The sequence below is a fragment of the Gossypium arboreum genome, chromosome 11 (genome assembly GCF_025698485.1).
Source record: "Gossypium arboreum isolate Shixiya-1 chromosome 11, ASM2569848v2, whole genome shotgun sequence".
Lineage (NCBI taxonomy): Eukaryota > Viridiplantae > Streptophyta > Magnoliopsida > Malvales > Malvaceae > Gossypium > Gossypium arboreum.
The window spans coordinates 137597994-137616633 of NC_069080.1; the positions used below are offsets into that span (position 1 = coordinate 137597994).

The 18640-nt window shown below is 30.0% G+C and overlaps 2 protein-coding genes across 3 annotated transcripts; both read left to right on the top strand.

The window, feature by feature from the left end:
* Window positions 1-977: 977 nt before the first annotated feature.
* Window positions 978-7412, top strand: LOC108472249 (uncharacterized). The gene is made up of 8 exons (XM_053020945.1): window positions 978-1100; window positions 1287-1621; window positions 2789-3052; window positions 3133-3171; window positions 3549-3578; window positions 3771-4388; window positions 4804-5354; window positions 5763-7412. Exons 2-6 carry the CDS (start codon window positions 1298-1300, stop codon window positions 3870-3872), a joined length of 759 nt encoding a protein of 252 aa, XP_052876905.1. The 5' UTR covers window positions 978-1100; window positions 1287-1297; the 3' UTR covers window positions 3873-4388; window positions 4804-5354; window positions 5763-7412.
* A 5594-nt stretch (window positions 7413-13006) lies between these two features.
* Window positions 13007-17725, top strand: LOC108470574 (uncharacterized). 2 transcript variants are annotated; one of them, XM_053020944.1, is made up of 7 exons: window positions 13007-13147; window positions 13332-13394; window positions 13591-13929; window positions 14942-15205; window positions 15286-15324; window positions 15699-16561; window positions 17015-17725. In XM_053020944.1, exons 2-6 carry the CDS (start codon window positions 13368-13370, stop codon window positions 15768-15770), a joined length of 741 nt encoding a protein of 246 aa, XP_052876904.1. In that variant the 5' UTR covers window positions 13007-13147; window positions 13332-13367; the 3' UTR covers window positions 15771-16561; window positions 17015-17725. The 2 variants fall into 2 exon arrangements, with proteins under 2 accessions (XP_052876904.1, XP_052876903.1); XM_053020943.1 differs by having other exon boundaries at window positions 13057-13147; window positions 13586-13929.
* The last annotated feature ends 915 nt before the right edge of the window (window positions 17726-18640 follow it).

The window sequence follows — 18640 nt, forward strand, 5'->3', positions numbered from 1 at the left end:
TAAATTCTTAAAATAAAAATATAATATCTAAATTTTAAATTTACAAAAATTGTCATCATATTTGAAAAGAAATTCATTATCAAAAAGCATAAAACAGCCGTTAGAGGGAGTTTGGAAACCACTATGGCGAGGAAAGTTCGTCATTTGTCTTTTAGTCGGCATGATTCCGGATTTCACGCGTCGGGATGCAAACGTGCAGCCATAAGATTCCATTTCGAAGAGAGGATACCATAAAGAGAATAAGGGTAAATTACATTAATGTCACATAAAGAGAATAAGGGTAAATTACATTAATATCACTCAACTATTAATAAATTTAATTTTGGTCACATAACTATAAAAAGTTACAAAATAATTATCTAACTATTCAATTTTTTTCTTTTTTGGTCACCGGTAGGCTAAGGTGAAAATAAAAATACCCAAAAATTCTAGATAGTTGGGTGACTAAAAATAGACAAATTAGTCATTGTACGTCAAATTAAAATGTAAATTGATTCTTCTATTAAAATTTTTATTTATTTCTACTGTTAAAAATTAGTTCATGTATGTCAACATGAAGTACACATGGCACGTCATGAGTCACTGTTTAGTTATTTTGTCAACCATGCCAACTTTTAGTAATAGAAAAATACCAAATTACACAATATATACATGTTGAAGGTTAATTTTTTTAGAATAAAGACACAATGTATAAAAATTGAGAGTTAAAGTTTCTATTATACCAACTTTAGTAGTTGCTAAGTTAACTTTCCGTTAATAATTTAACAGCCGGTGATCAAAAAGGAAAAAAATCAAATAAGTAAGTGACCATTTGGTATCTTTTCATAAATTTACCCTTTAATAACGATACCGGATCTAATAATACAATAAAAATGATTCCACGAAGAGGGGAACAAGCAACAGAAAGATAATGCGTTGGATCAAAGAGGGTGGGGGCCGTTTTGCTTCCCTGTTTCCAGCGTTTTTTTGTCACTTTATTTGAATAAAAAAAAACATAACAAACACAGTATCCAATGACCCACCTGGCCTTCTATAATTAGACCCCCTCCAATGAGTACTCTTCGGCTGGCAGGCGACACTTTCTCTCTTCTTCTCTAACAGTAAGTACTACTAAGTTTACTTGTTCATTAAATCTCTTGCTTTGATTTTCCTGAATTTCTTGAGAAAATTTTGTTTCATATAATGTTGCTTCAATGATTTGCTTCTTCTTAATTTATATTTGAATTTTCGATTTTATTGTTTCTTTAATCAACGATTTATTCTGATCCAAGTTAAAATTTTCCCAGATCTGTGCAAGATGAGCAACGGTTACAATTTTTTGAATGACGAAGATTGGGATTATCTCGCTGGTCTGATGCACGGAGTCGCGAACGCACCATCATTGTTGGTCGAAGAGTTCAACTCGTCGATGCCGAATGGAAGCAAAAAAAGAAACCGGGATTTAGATCCCGGTAACTCACAAGAAGCTAATGGAAAAGTCGGGAAGAAACAACGCCGGTGTCCGGGAACCTTTTATAACGGTGAATCATCAAGTTCCCGGCAACAAGAACGTTTGAAAGGGAAAACCGTGGCGGGAATGGCGAAAGTTTACAAGGATCGAATTAGCAGGCGGATAAAGAACGTAAGTCTTTTAAATAAACTCACATTATTATTATGGGCAAATTTCATAAAAGGTCACTAAATTATTAGTAAATATATCTTTTGGTCACTTAACTCTAAAAAGTTACAAAATAGTGAATAAACTATTTGAAAGTTATCATTTAAGTCATTGGAATGTTAAAATCAACACTTGTACCAACCAAAATCTCTCATTTCGTTTATCTTTTACAGTATAGTTTTTTTTTTATGATATGACTTTAAAGATTACAAATCTGTAAACCAAAATCGAAATAGTTTTCTTCTTTGATCTTTGACGCTAATTATCAGACCAACTTGGATTTAAGGTATGTTTTTCTACTCGTTTATGGGTACTGATTTGTCATATCAATCGTTAAATCGTCGCTTAAAGCTTGCTAGGTTGACCTTCAAAAAAAAACTTAACACCCTAGTAACTTAAATATAACTTTTTGAATAGTTTAGTGACTTAAATAAAAACATTCAAACGATTTAGTGACCATTTTGTAACAATTTGAAGTTGAGAGACTAAAATGTAAACTTACTAATAGTTTAGTGAACTTTTGTGCAATTTACCCTATTGTTATTCACTTTATATATATTACGGGTAAATTTGAAAAAAAAACTGTTTTTGAAAGTTAATTAGGGATATAAGCAGTTTTTATTTCTAGGGAAATAAACCAAATTTGGGGACAAACGTGTTTTAATTTGGAGAGAAACAACGTGTTTAAAAACGCCTTTTACAAAATGTGTTTTTTTTTTAACAACTTAACACATTTGCTTTTTATTTTTATTTTGTTAGATAGATAGATTTTAACATTTTATTTTGGGAGTCTCGGGTTTAATTTTTTATTTTTTATTTTTATTTTTATTTAATGTTGTTTTAAATTTTTAAAAAATTTAATTAATAATTACTTTTTAAAAATAATAAATTTGGGGTAAAACAACCTAAATCCCTAATTAACTTTTAAAAAGGGCCTTTTTTCTAATTTAACCTATATAAAACATCTAATAAGGTGGTTTTTTTTCCTAGGAGAAAAGGTGAGGATGATCTTCACTCGGAAGAGAATAATACTTTATAATAGATGCAGTTTGAAAACCTTTCTATCAACAATACGTATGCATTGTTTCTTAATTCTTATCACTTGCTTTCTGTATATTTGGTAAAATGAAGGACACGAAAGCAGACATGGAAGTTATTATAAGGATAGTTTGTAACATGATGGCCATTAATGCCTCTCATCTCTTACCACGAGTTTTCGGCTCCCTCGAGCAAATCAAAACGCAATGGCCAATTCGACCTGACCTCCAACACATAAAGCAAAAGATTCAAGAAATCGAGAGCAACTACAAGGACGACAGTTTAACCGACGAGGCAAAACGAAGATTAGTTGAAGTAGGAGATGAGTTGGAGAGATTAGATCAAGAACGGCTAAAGGTACGCTCATTTTTACGAATTTGATTACTTAGTTTCCATATTCCAAGTCTCCAATATAACTTTGTAGTTTGATTTTTCAGGATTCGACAAAAGCAAGGAACCTTGATGCAGTCTTCACGGTATGTATATTCAACACAAGCTATTTTCAGCTATGTTACTCGAATTTAAGTGTGACTGTCAAATATAATTTCATATTTGATACATTTTGGATAATCAAATTTAATACGTTTATCTAAATATATAAATCAATAGTGTCTTTCCTCATTACTAGACTTCTTTTCAGACCTAACAAAAAGTCATTTTCTAACTATTTTACTTTATTTAAGATGCATTGGATGTGGGTTTGTATCTAATTCGGGTATATGTTTTTTTTCTTGTTGAATCTTTCTAAGTAATATATATGTGTTTGAAACTATAAACATGAAAAAAAATAATGCATATCTTACTTCATCAAGTTATTTGTTTTGATTATTTATTTTCATTTCTCTTATTTCAGGAGTTAAGCATGGAGACTCTACAAAAAGAGGTACGATATACATGCATATATACATATGTGCATGCATAGATTGCATATGATTCATGTTTTAAATAGAATGCATATTATATGATAGAATAAGTAAAAATGTAAAATTAAAATTGATGTTGTTTTATATTTTTCAAATACATATCACATCATTCTTATAAATTATAACCTGTTTTTTTTTTTTAATTGTTCTAGCTTTCTTCAGCATGTCTGTGGCTGATGTCGAAGAAACTACAGCAACTAATCATCTTATTATTGTTGATGAAGACCAAGATCAGCATCATGGAAGTTTGCTAACTCCTCAAGTGTTATACTCTAATTTTAGTTATCTGAAAAACCAACCTTATGACAAAAGGCAACTGTTATGCCACCTTCATATCACCTACGACCGCGGCTCGCCACACCATTGAGCACACTTTCATCATGAGCTGCCTCCACTAAAAGTGCTTGAGATTCTTCAACTGTGCAAGTCACCTGACATTCTCATGTCATCAATCTACAAGATTACATCACCGTCTCTACAAAGAGATAGGATGTGACCCTACCGCCAACAAGATACACGTAACATCACCTATGTCTCATATATAAACTTTCTCACCTAAAAGGAGGGATGATCCTCACTCCCTCTCTCTCTTCTCTCTCTTATTATCCTTCATCACATTATCACAACAGCTCTTCGCCTTTCATGCATGGGTGAAGCACCATTCACCTCTGTCAACTCTTCCCCTTGTTGATTCCTGATATCAACAACAGATTTTATAATTCAAGTTTTCCTGCTTCTCTAATCCTGCATAGCCTTTTGCCTTTAAAACAGTAAGTATTGTTGAATCTTCTTAAGCACTAAGATATATATATGTGTGTGTTTAGCTACAATGCGTATCTTACTTGACTAAGTTGTGGAGAGTCTAAGAAAGGAGGTATGATATGCATATACATAAATACATTTATATTTATACATTATTGCATTGCACATTAACTAGCTATTTAACATTTGGGAATTTGGACTTCAAAATATGATTTGGGTATTAAAAATAGTGCGTGCTATGTGATAGAATACATACAAATGTAACATTTATGATTTTTTTATACTCATGAATTTATTAAATGCCTGGTAGTAATGAGTTTGAAATTCACTTTTTTTATGTAAATATCAACTTATATATAATCATACCCACATCATTCTCATGAATATGACTTGTTTTCTGTTCTTTTTCTTGTCTTGTTGCAGCTTTCTTCAACTTGGCCATGGCTTATTAGCGTTGTTCAAGATCAAGATCATGAAAGTTTAATAACTTGTGAGGAGTTGCAGTACTTTAGTGAATTAGAAAACCAACTTTGTGACAAGGACAACAACGAAGTGGATGTCACAGACTTCCATGGCTTAGAACAAGCATTGAACAACATTGGCTGTTATAGAACACCAGACTACCTCAAACCTATTGCGACCCGAATCGAAAATGTTCGTGGAAAAGCTACCGATTTTTGCTATAACGGTATTCAAGTTCTTGTTTGTGCCGCAATCAAAGAGATGGAAGAGGTATCAATTAAGGAATTAAACTGCGACACATTGAAAAAATGGGCAGCGACACTCAACAAGGCTAAGGGACTTGGTTTTGAAGTGGGATTTGCTAACAATCTGTTGCAGAAGAATCTGTATTCCTACTTTTGTCACTCGAGGAATTTTGGACGAAACTGAAAAAAGGAAAAACAGGGTTTTGGAAATCAAAGGTGGCTGCTGAGCTCTCATGTTTTGCAGTTGCAGTTGCAGCAAAATCTTTGGTAAGTCACCATTAGAGTTGAGCTTTCTTGCATTTGAGCGTTTTATATTTACTTTTCTCTAAGACTATATGGATTTTTGGTATGAAATCGTGTGTTTGTATTGTGTTTTGCATCGTGTTATAATTGCATTTAGAATATTTCGTATTTTTATAATTTTTGATAGATTGATATATATTTTTGATAAGACGAGGATTTAAACTTATTCATAAGAAAAATAAACATTTCATCAATAAGTCACGACTTGAAGAGGATGAACACTCAATTAATAGATTACAAATTAATTCAAGTTGATAATTATTAGAATTATATAAATTCTAAGACATTGATATATATATATATATATTGCTCATTATTAAGTTTGATTTCATGATCTAAATCTCTAATTTAACTTTTAAGCTTGGTTTTCAGGACTTCAACAAAGCAAGGAACTTTGAAGCAATCTTCACTGCTAATAATATATATGGTATGCATATTTCTTATCATTCATATTAACCAACATAACAACATTTTTATTATTAAGTCTATCTTTTAATCATTTAATTTTAAAATATTATAAAATGATTACTGAACTATTTGAAAGTTTTCATTTAAGTCATTAAATTGTTAAAATCATCACTATATTGCTTTTTCTGTTCACACAGCCAACACCAATCAAAAGTTTTTCTTTCCATTTTCTTTTAAAATATATACTTATTAATAGTTCAATGACCGTAGGTGTAATTTATCTTAAATCAAATTATAATTATTTCATCTTTTCCTATGCAATAGGCTTAGTTTTTTCTTTACCTAGTAATCATTTTCAACTATATTATTTGAATTTGAGTTTGAACATCATATACACATTCATGCTCACTTTTATTTGAATATGTTTTGATACATTATTCATTTATAAATCACTTTATAATTACAATTTCTTTCCTCAATCGGAATACTTGACCTAGCAAAAAGTCATTCACAATTATGTTATATGATTTTAGATCTAAGCATCGGATACGAATCCATAACACAGGCATGGTCTGGATGTTATTTTTGCCCTTTGTTTTACTCGAGACAGGTTTCTTTGTCCAACTCGATTATATTATGAGCATCCAAACTTTATATGCTATTCAATAATGCCTTCTCATATTGAAGTAAACAACTTATATTGTTCTCAAGGGCGAAATTAGAAAAAAAAAATTTAGGAGACTAAATTAAATTGTAATTTTTCGATAGTAAAAATATAATTTTATTATTTTAATAGTTTATATATTTATAATTTTAAAAGATTAAATCAATTTTTATATTTTTAGAGAAACCAAAATATAATGTGGTTATTGTTCATCTATTCTTTTAGCTATGTTATCAGAAGTTCAATCTCCGCTCATGTAAATGGAACATATTTTATATCTAGTTGTTTACCTCTTCAAAAAATACTCCGAACGAGTGAATTAGTTACTACTACCGATAATAGATATCTTGGTTTTGAACAAAAAATAATAACAATGGACCTGAGACGGTTAGGTCAAGTCAAGTAAACTCTAATTTAAGAAACGTGTATATATCTTATACTATATTTAAGTTTTTAATTGAAATGGTGCCATTGATGAATTAGACATCAATTTAATTGAAGGAGCAACGTAACAGTTTTGGTCTTCCTGGATATTGGGTGAAGTTTTTAATGTTGTTATATTGAAGGTGATTGTTAAGGAGGTGATTCAGGGATATATGGGACCTTGGTGTATTTTGGAGAGTTTGGATAGCAATTTTTTTTTTGTTTTTTTTGTAATGTTGTTTGTTTGGAGTGTGCTTGGAAATTGCAATGGATAATTGAATTGATATACGGCCAGGTTCTGAGCCGTCGAGATGGGAGCTAGGGAATGTCTTGTCACCGCTTTTTTGGGATGTTTCGTGGTGTGGCAATGGTCATTTGCTGTTGGTTTCACAAGCCTTCTTTGATTCGCATATTTTGTAAAAGGAAGTGTGTGAATGTTTTCAAGAAAAAGGGGTTTTTGTGAAGTAAAGTGGGAGGATTGTTTATAAGAAAACTGATTGAGATGATGAAGTAATGTTTGCAAGAGATTTTTGGTGGATTTAGTCGTTTTGGAATTGGTCTGATTCTATGTAATTCCAATCAGATGCAGCATTTGGTTGGCATGCTCCACATGTTTGTTTAAAGTTATTTGTGTGTGGGATTGCAAATGTTGTTTGAGTTTGGTTGTGAAGGAGTCTTGGGTGATAAGGAGGGTATCGCAAGAGTATTTTTTTTTTTTCAGGTTTTGCTGCATCAAATGTTTCTGATATGGTTGAGAGTGGCGCGATGATGGTTTTAATTGGGAGCTATTGTTTAAAGTTTGGTGTTCGAATGAAGTCTGTGGTTCCTGAACACTTCCTTCAAAAGAATTGAAATTAGGATGTTCAGAGTTGGTTTTGTTTCCTTTTTGAAAGCAGGTAAGCAAGGTAACAAGATGGAATTTGCGCTTGCGTTTTTCAGGTTTGAAAAGGCCTGGTTTGATTAAGGCATGGTGGTGGTTCTTGGAGTGATTTTTGGAGTGTCGTTGATGTGTTTCCTCAGGTGAGTTGGTAAGCTGTTTTGTGGAATTATGAGGTTTTTGTGTTGGTTTTGTGTTTTGTTTAACAGATGGGGATTGTGGGGTTCTGGTGGGTGGTTGTTTGCTGTTATCAATGTGTGTTTGGTTTTTGGTTCTTCAGTAGGGGATACTTTCGGTGGGGGAATGTTTTGCATTTTGTAGTATGTTAGCATTTCTTGCAAATGCTGAATTTTGTAATTTCTTGATTGAGAAAAAAAAAAAGTTGTAATAATATAAAAAATTTTTTATCGAGCCACTTTTAAAAAAAATCTTTAACCCTTCAATCTTTATCCAATCATCTTTAAATCTTCAATCTTTCAATCAAGCCCTCCTCTTTGTTTTTTGTTCAAATTTAGTCTCTTTTTGTAAGAGTTTGAATTCAGCATATCAACTTCATTCGTAATAAGAAAAATCTAAATTTAATAGTATTTTATTTGATAATTAGTCAAAAATAAATATATTAAAATACAAATTTATCTTGCTATCAATTTTTTATCAAGCATTAAATAATTAATGGAAAATTAATGTGATAACTTTTAAAATTAACGTAATAGTAATTTTAACCTTTTAATATTTTTATATTATATCAATTTAGTCTTAATTTTAAAGATCTAATTCTCAATATTCATACATCGTAATTTAATCTTTTTACATATTTGTTTTTCGTTGTGACTCTTTCACCTAAAAATTAAAAGAAAAATAAAAATTCAACAACTAAATTTGATTGAAAATATATTAAAATGAAAACACCCAAATTTTGAATATAATAATTTTCATATTTTCTCATTGTATTAAATTCAACCGTCACAAAAAAAATGTAAAATGCAAAAGAAAAACTAAATTAGATAATGTATAAATATTGAGAGTTAAAGTTTCTATTATACTAATTTTAGAAGCTGCCAATGTTAACCTCCCGTTAGTAATTTAAAGACGGGTAACCAAACAAGATAATTGAATAGTTAAATAATTATTTCGTATCTTTCAATAATTAGGTGATTAAGAAAAATTTATCAATAATTAAGTGAATAGTAATGAAATTTGACCTTTAATAACGATACCAGACCTAATAATAGAGGGGAGGACTACCGACATAAAAATAATGCATTGTATCAAGGAGAGCTGTTTCTAGCTTTTTTGGGTCACTTTATTAGAAGAAAACAACAGCCATAGTATCCAATGACCCACTTGCATTCTCCTATAATTAGACCCCCTCCAATGAATACTCTTCGGCAAGCAGACGACCGTTTCTCTCCTCTAACAGTAGGTACTACAAGGTTTACTTATTCATTATCTCTCTTGCTTTGATTTTCCTGAATTTCTTGAGAAAGTTCTGTTTCATATAATTTTCCTTCAATGATTTGCTTCTTCTTAATTTGTATCTGAATGTTCGATTGTATTGTTTATATCTTAATTTAATTAAATTTTTTGAGTTATTTTTATAAAAAATCCTCAATAAAGTGAATAGTAATGATAATGATACCAGACCTAATAATACAATGAAAGTGATTACACAGAGGGGAGGACTACCGACATAAAAATAATGCGTTGTATCAAGGAGAGCTGTTTCCACCATTTTTGGGTCACTTTATTAGAAGAAAAAAACAACAGCCATAATATCCAATGACCCACTTGCATTCTTCTATAATTAGACCCCCTCCAACGAATACTCTTCCGCAAGCAGGCGACCTTTTCTCTCCTCTAACAGGTAGTTCCTACTATCATCACAGGTTAACCTAAATTAAAAGTGATTTAATTTAGTTAAAGTTTTATTAGGCTTTAATTATCAAAGAAAATATGGGTCAAATATGTGTCTATACTCTAGTAATTTAGCTCTAATTAAAATCTAATTAACAATGGCTAATTAGGAATTAAAACTAATATGACAAGATTATAAATATTAGAGTTATAATCCCCAAATTACACACAATATATCTTTTCTAATATCCCATCATTAGAAAAGAGTGAGTAAATATTCTCTGAATTTCTTGTGTGCTAATTTGGAAGATCAAATCCCCAATATCCCATCATTAGTAAATTTATTTTTAGTTACTCAACTATGAAAAGTTACAAAATGGTTATCCAACTATTCTTTATATTTTTGTGTCACTGGTTGGCTAATATAAAAATAAAAATACTCAAAAATCTAAGATAGTTGGGTAACTAAAAAATAGACAAATTAGTCATGGCAAACCAAAGAATAAATCGATTCTTCTATTAAAAGTTTCATTCATTTCTACTCTTAAAAATTAATTCATGTACTTCAATATGAAGTACACATGACACATCACGTGTCACTATTTGATTATTCTTTCAGCCATGCTAACTTTTAACAGTAGAAATTGACGAAATTTTTAATAGAAATAATCAATTTACTCATTGATCTAATGCATAGAGACTAATTTACTTTTTTTTTAGTAGAGTAGGAAAAATACAATCTAACACTTAATATGAGGACCTCCATAGCAATTTTACCAATAAAGATAATGTTTATCCTTGTGCACTAGCAAAAAGACAATTTCTACTATTTTATTAGATTACTTGATCAGGGGTATGTTCAACTATTTTTCAAGTTTTCTCTTATATTATGAGGAAGCTGGTCATATCATATATGTGGCTATTTTACCCATTTCACCCCAAAAAATAATATTTACAAAAATAATCATGATTCAAAAACATTCACTAAAATTACGTGAAATGAACAGTAAAATTGAGTTATGGGAAATAGATGGCCAACACCACTATTTTTTTCTATTAAAAAACATATTATGTAGTTCAATATATTTTAAATTAATTTTTAAATTTAATAATAATGTGAGTGATGCAATAATAATTAAAAACATGATAAGTAGTTCAATATTATTTTAAAATATAAAATATGTAATTAAATTTGGGAAATAAAAAAGATAGGAAAACAAGGAGGGGTTATGTTGAAATATTCTCAATCTTCTTTGTAGGGTGATTTTGGCCATTTGTTGGCCGGCACCACACCCCCCAAAAAATTATTTTTTAATCAGATAAAGGGATGCCGGCCATCAATGTGTCAGCACCCCAAAAAAAATTCGAAAAAAAATATATGGGTGCCGACCGTCTAGTGTCCAAAACCCCAAAATTATATTTTAATAGAAAAAAATAGTGGTGCCAGCCATCTATTTCTCATAACCTAATTTTACTGTTCATTTTAGGTCATTTGAGTGAATGTTTTTGAACCATGGTCATTTTTATAAATATTAATTTTTTTTAGATTAGATGAGTAAAATAGCCCATAAATGTATATCTAAATATGTGTGTCGGCACATGTGGCCAAAACTTTCTAAAATCAGGTTGGGTTGATTATAAAGTAAAAATTTGAAGGTTAAAATAGGTTCTGAGTATATACACGTTTTGTATATTTAGAATTTAATCCTCTTAATTTTACTTTCAAAAGTAAAGTTTTCTACTTTTGGAGTTTAAAAATTCAAATCCAATTATTATAATCGTTGAAATTCTTTGGTATGAAATTTTAAATTTTGAAAAAAAAAATCACTTTGTAGTGTCATGTAACAATAAAAATAACCTTGAAAATACTTATTAGGAATTTTTTCTTAAAAACATTAATATGAATCGTCATGATAAAATATTGTTTCCGTTGTAAGATTGTTCTTAAGAAAAATTAATGACAACATTTTAATTAAAATAATTAACAATAAGGTTAAAGTACCATGGAGGTCTTTGTATTAGAAGTCGAATTGCATTTTGCCTCATCTACTCAAAAAATAGGCAAATTAGTCCATGTAAGTTAGATCAAAAAGAAATTTGACCCTTCTATTAAAAATTGATAATTTTATGTCAGCAAAAGGTACGTGTGGCATGCCACGTGTTATTATTTGATTAATTTGCCAATCATGCCAATTTTTAATGGTAGAAATCAGTAAAATTTTTAATAAAATGACTAGTTTGCCAATGGTGAATCTTGGGACCAACTTTAAGGGTGGCCTAGTGAATATTTCAAAAACTTTCGGAGTTTAATGAGAAATCATTTTAAAAAAATTGGGGGGTCTATTTTTTTTAAAATTTTGTGAGATTTTTGAGAATTTCTAAAAAGAAATTAAGTGAGCTTAATTAAATTTTCAAAAAAAAGTATAATGAAAGTTTTCAAAAAAATTGAAGACCTAATTAAACTTTTATAAAAACTTTAAGGAGAAATAAAATTTTCCAATAATTTTTAGGGTCCAATTAAAATTTTCTAAAAGTTTAAAGAGAGAAATAAATTTTTTCTAAAATTTTGGAGGCAGGGCCTTAGCTCCCCTAAACTACCATTATGGTCTCTGCGTATGGATTAATTTATTTATTTTTTAGTTGGGGGAAAAATAAATTAATAAAAGAATAAAAATAATCACATCAACATATAAACCACAAGACAGCCGTTGCGAAGGAAAGTTGATTAACGTCTTCATCCATGGAATTTTTCCTCGACAAAATCACAATAGTAGTAATTTAATTATTGATAAGTTTTATTTCACTATTAATTATGAAAAATTATAAAATAATTATTTAATTATTTGATTTATATTTTTATCAAGCATTAAATAATTAATTAATAGTAACTTTAACCTTTTAATATTTTTACATTATATCAATTTAGTCTTAATTCTAAAAATTTAACTCTTGATATTCAAACATACTGTAATTTAGTTTTTTAACATTTTTTTTTTCGTTGTGACCCTTTCACTTAAAAAGTCTTTAAAAAAAATTGAATTGAAAATATATTAAAATAAAAACACCCAAAAATCGAATATAATAATTTTCATCTTTTCTCATTGTTTTAAATTTAACCATTCATGTCACAAAAAAAAAAGCAAAATGCAAAAAAAAATACCAAATTACATAATGTACAAATGTTGAGAGTTAAAATTTCTATTATACTAATTTTAAAAGCTGTCAAGTTAACCTCCCGTTAGTAACTTAAAGATTGATAACCAAACAACAAACAATTGAATAGTTAAATAACTATTTTGTATCTTTTCATAATTAAGTGGCTAAAAAAAATTATCAATAATTAATTGGGTGACTAGTAATGAAATTTGGGTACGTTGTCCTTCTCTATTTCTAGCTTTTTTGGGTCACTTCATTAGAAGAAAAAACAACAGCCATAGTATCCAATGACCCACTTGCATTCTTCTATAATTAGACCCCCTCCAATGGATATTCTTCAGCAAGCAGGCGACCGTTTCTCTCCTCTAACAATAGGTACTACTAAGTTTACTTATTCATTATCTCTCTTGCTTTGATTTTCCTGAATTTCTTGAGAAAATTCTGTTTCATATAATTTTCCTTCAATGATTTGCTTCTTCTTAATTTATATCTGGATGTTCGATTGTATTGTTTTTTTTTATTCAACGATTTCTTCTGATCCAAGTTAAAATTTTCACAGATCTGCGCAAGATGAGCAACGGTGACAGTCATTGGAATGACGAAGATTGGAGACTCAATATCGGTGATCTGATTTTCCTGAGTTTACTTATTCATTATTATCTCTTGCTTTGATTTTCCTGAATTACTTAAGAAAATTCTGTTTCATATAATCTTGCTTCAATGATTTGCTTCTTCTTAATTTATATCTCAATTTTCGATTTTATTGTTTTTTTATTCTACGATTTCTTCTGATCCAAGTTAAAATTCTCCCAGATCAGTGCAAGATGAGCAACGGTTACACTTTTTGGAATCACGAAGATTGGAGTCTCAATATCGCTGATCCGATATTCGAAGTCGCGAAGGAACCACCATTGTTGCTCGAGAATTTCAACTCGTCGAGCTCGGTGTTGAGTGAAAGTAAAAAAAGAAAGCGGAATTTAGATCCCGGTAACTCACAAGAAGCTAATGGAAAAGTCACGAAGAAACAACACCGGTGTCCAGGAACCTTTTATACCGGTGAACCATCAACCTCCCGGCAACAAGAACGTTTTAAAGGGAAAACCGTGGCGGGAAGGGCGAAGGTTTACAAGGATCGAATTAGCAGGCGGATAAAAAACGTAAGTCTCTTAAATAAATTCACATTATTATTATGGGCAAATTCCACAAAAAGTCACTAAACTATTAATAAATATATCTTTTGGTCACTTAACTTTAAAAAATTTACAAAAGGGTCAATAAACTATTTGAAAGTTATCATTTAAGTCAATGTTAAAATCAACACTTGTACCAACTAAAATCTCTCATTTCCTTTCTCTTTTACAGTTTAGTTTTTTTTTATTTATGAAATGACTTTTAAAATTACAAATCTGTGAATTAAAATCCAAACAGTTTTCTTCTCTGATCTTCGACGCTAACTATCAGATCGACTTGGATTTAAGGTATCTTTGTCTACTCGTTTAGTGACTTAAATGAAAACAGTCAAATGATTTAGTGATTATTTTGTAACAATTTGAAGTTGAGAGACTAAAACATAAATTTACTAATAATTTAGTGATCTTTTGTGCAATTTACCCTATTGTTATTGTTACTAATAGAAAAAAAACCTGTTTTTGAAACTTAATTAGGGATTTAACCGTTTTTATTTCCAAATTTAGGGAAATAAATCAATTTTGGACAGAAACAACTTGTTTAAAAAGGCCTTTTACAAAATGTGTTTTTTTTAATAACTTAACACATTAGCTTTTTATTGGTTAGATATCGAAATTTTAGTGATTTTGTAAAGTCTCGGGTTTGATTCTTTGTAATTCACATTCATATTTTTTTATTTAATGTTGTTTTAATTTTTTCAAAATTTTAATTAATAATTCATTTTTTAAAATAATAAATTTGGGGAAAACAGTCTAAATCCCTAATTAACTTTAAAAAAGGCCCTTCTTTTTTTTTTTTCTAATTTAACCTATATAAAACATCTAATAAGGTATTTTTTTTTCCTAGGAGAAAAGGTGAGGATGATCTTCACCTCGGAAGAGAATAATACTTTACAATAGATGCAGTTTGAAAACCTTTGTATCAACAATACTTATGCATTGTTTCTTATCACTTGCTTTCTGTATATTTGGTAAAATGAAGGACACGAAAGCAGACAAGGATGTTATTATATGGATAGTTTGTAAAATGATGGCCATTAATGCCTCTCATCTCTTACCACGAGTTCTCGGCTCCCTCGAGCAAATCAATACGCAATGGCCAATTCGACCTGACCTCCAACACATAAAGCAAAAGATTCAAGAAATCGAGAGCAACTACAAGGACGACAGTTTAACCGACGAGGCAAACCGAAGATTAGTTGAAGTAGGAGTTGAGTTGGAGAGATTAGATCAAGAACGGCTAAAGGTACGCTCATTTTTACGAATTTGATTACTTAGTTTCTATATTCCAAGTCTCCAATATAACTTTGTAGTTTGATTTTTCAGGATTCAACAAAAGCAGGGAACCTTGATGCAGTCTTCACGGTATGTATATTCAACAAAAGCTATTTTCAGTTATGTTACTGACATTTACGTGTGAGTGTTAAATATAACTCCATATTCGACATATTTTGAATGATCAAATTTAATACTTTTATCTAAATATATAAATCAATAATGTCTTTCCTCGTTGCTAGACTTCTTTTCAGACCTAACAAAACGTCATTTTCAACTATTTTACTTTATTTCATATGTATTGGATGTGGGTTTGTATCTAATACAGGTATGTTTTTTTTCTTGTTGAATCTTTCTAAGCAATATATATGTGTTTGAAACTATAAAATATGAAAAATATAATGCAAATCTTAATTTATCAAGTTATTCGTTTGATTATTTATTTTATTTCTCTTAAATTTCAGGATTTTAGCATGGAAATTCTACAAAAGAGGTACGATAGATATACATGCATACATATATATGTGCATGGATAGATTGCATATGATTCATGTTTTAAATACAATGCATATTATATGATAAAACACGTATAAATGTAAAATTAAAATTCATGTAAATATCATATTAAATCTCAATTAAGTTATATGTAATCATATACACATCACTCTTATAAATTATAACTTCTTATTTTTTATTGTTCTAGCTTTCTTCAGCATGTCTGTGGCTGATGTCGAAGAAACTACAGCAACTAATCATCTTATTATTGTTGATGAAGATCACGTTCAACATCATGGAAGTTTGCTAGCTCCTTAAGTGTTATACTCTAATTTTAGTCATCTGAAAAGCCAACCTTATGACAAAAGACAACTGGTATGCCACCTTCATATCAACTACGACCGCGGCTCGCCACACCATTGAGCACACTTTCATCATGAGCTGCCTCCGGTAAAAGTGCCTAGTATTCAACGGTGATGAAACAGTTTTTGATTGTCAAGCCACCCTTGATTGTCACGTCATCAGTCTACAGGATTACATCACCGCCTCGACAAGGAGACAGGATATGACCCTACCGCCAACAAGATGCTTACATATGGCATCTCCTATGTCTCATATATAAGCTTCCTCACCTAGTAGGGGGGGTGGGACGATTCTCAGTCCCTCTCTCTCTTTTCTCTCTTATTATCCTTCATCACCTTATCACAACAACTCTCCACTTTTCAAGGGTGAAGCACCATTCACTTCTGTCAACTCTTCCCCTTCAACAACAAATTGTGTTATTTAATTTTCCTGTTTCTCTAATCCTGCATAGACTTCTGCATTTAAAACAGTAAGTATTCTTGAATCTGCTTAAGCACTAAAATATATATATATATATATATATATATGTATGTGATATGTGTGTGCTTAGCTACAATGCATAGCTTACTTGACTAAGTTGTGGAGAGTCTAAGAAAGGAGGTACGATATGCATATACATAAATACATTTATATTTATATATTATTGCATTGCACATTAGCTAGCTATTTAACATTTGAGAATTTGGACTTCAAAATATGATTTGGGTATTAAAAATAGTGCATGTTTTGTGATAGAATACATACAAATGTAACAGTTAGGATTTCTTTATACTCATGAATTTATTAAATGCATGGTAGTAATGAATTTGAAATTCCCCTTTTATGTAATTTTATTAAATATCAACTAATTTATATATAATCATACCCACATCATTCTCATAAATATGACTTGTTTTCTTTCTTTTTTTTTGTCTTGTTGCAGCTTTCTTCAACATGGCCATGGCTTTTTAGTGCTGTTCAAGATCAAGATCATGGAAGTTTATTTACTTGTGAGGAGTTGCAGTACTCTACTGTTAGTGAATTAGAAAACGAACTTTATGACAAGGACAACAAGAAAGTGGATGTTACCGACTTCCATGGCTTAGAACAAGCATTGAACAACATTCTCTGTTTTGAAACACCGGACTACCTCAATCCTGTTGCGACCCGAATCCAAAATGTTCGTGGAACAGATACCGATTTTTGCTATCACAATATTCAAGTTCTAGTTTGTGCCGCAATCAAAGAGATGGAAGAGGTATCAATTAAGGAATTAAACTGGCACACATTGAAAAAATGGGCAGCGACACTCAATCAGGCTAAGGGACTTGATTTTGAAGTGGGATTTGCTAACAATCTGTTGCAGAAGAATCTGTGTTCCTACTTTTGTCACTCGAGGAATTTTGGACGAAACTGAAAAAGAAAAAACAGGGTTTGGGAAATCAAAGGTGGCTGCTGAGCTGTCATGTTTTGCAGTTGCAGTTGCAGTTGCAGCAAAATCTTTGGTAAGTCACCACTAGAGTTGAGCTTTCTTGTTTTTGAGCGTTTTATATTTACTTTTCTCTAAGACTATGGTTTCTGGTATGAAATCGTGTGTTTGTATTGTGTTTTGCATTTTTATATTTTCTGATAAATTGATATATATTTTTGATAAGACGAGGATTTAAACTTATTCTTAAAAAATAAACACTAAAGTCACGACTTAAAAAGGATAAATATTCGATCAATAGATCATAAGTTAATTCAAGTTGATAATTATTAGAATTATATAAATTCTAAGAAATTGATATATATATATATATATATATATATATATATATATATATATATATCTCATTATTAAGTTTGATTTCATGATCTAAATCTTCAATTTAGCTTTTAAGCTTGGTTTTCAGCACTTCAACAAAGCAAGGAACTTTGAAGTAATCTTCACTGTTAATAATATACATGGTATGCATATTTCTTATCATTCATATTAACCAACATAACAATATTTTTATTATTAAGTCTACCTTTTAATAATTTAATTTAAAAATGTTATAAAATAATCATTAAATTATTTAAAATTTTCATTTAAGTCACTAGATTGTTAAAACCATAACTATATCGTTTTCTCTATTCACATCATCAACACCAATCAAAAGTTTTTCTTTTCATTTTCTTCTAAAATGTATACTTATTAATAGTTCAATGATCATAGGTATAATTTATCCTAAATCAAATTATAATTATTTCATCTTTCCCATGCAATAGGCTTAGTTTTTTCTTTATCTAGTAATCGTTTTCAACTATATTATTTGAATTTGAGTTTGAACATCAGATACACATTCATGCTCGATACACTCTGACATATATTGAATGATCATATCCAATACTTTTATTTGAATATGTGTTGATAGTTATTCATTTATAAATCACTTTATAATTACAATTTCTTTCCTCAATCAGAATACTTGACCTAGCAAAAAGTCATTCACAATTATGTTATATGATATTAGATCTAAGCATCGGATACGAATCCGGTAACACAGGCATGGTTCTGGATGTTATTTCCGCCCTTTGTTTTACT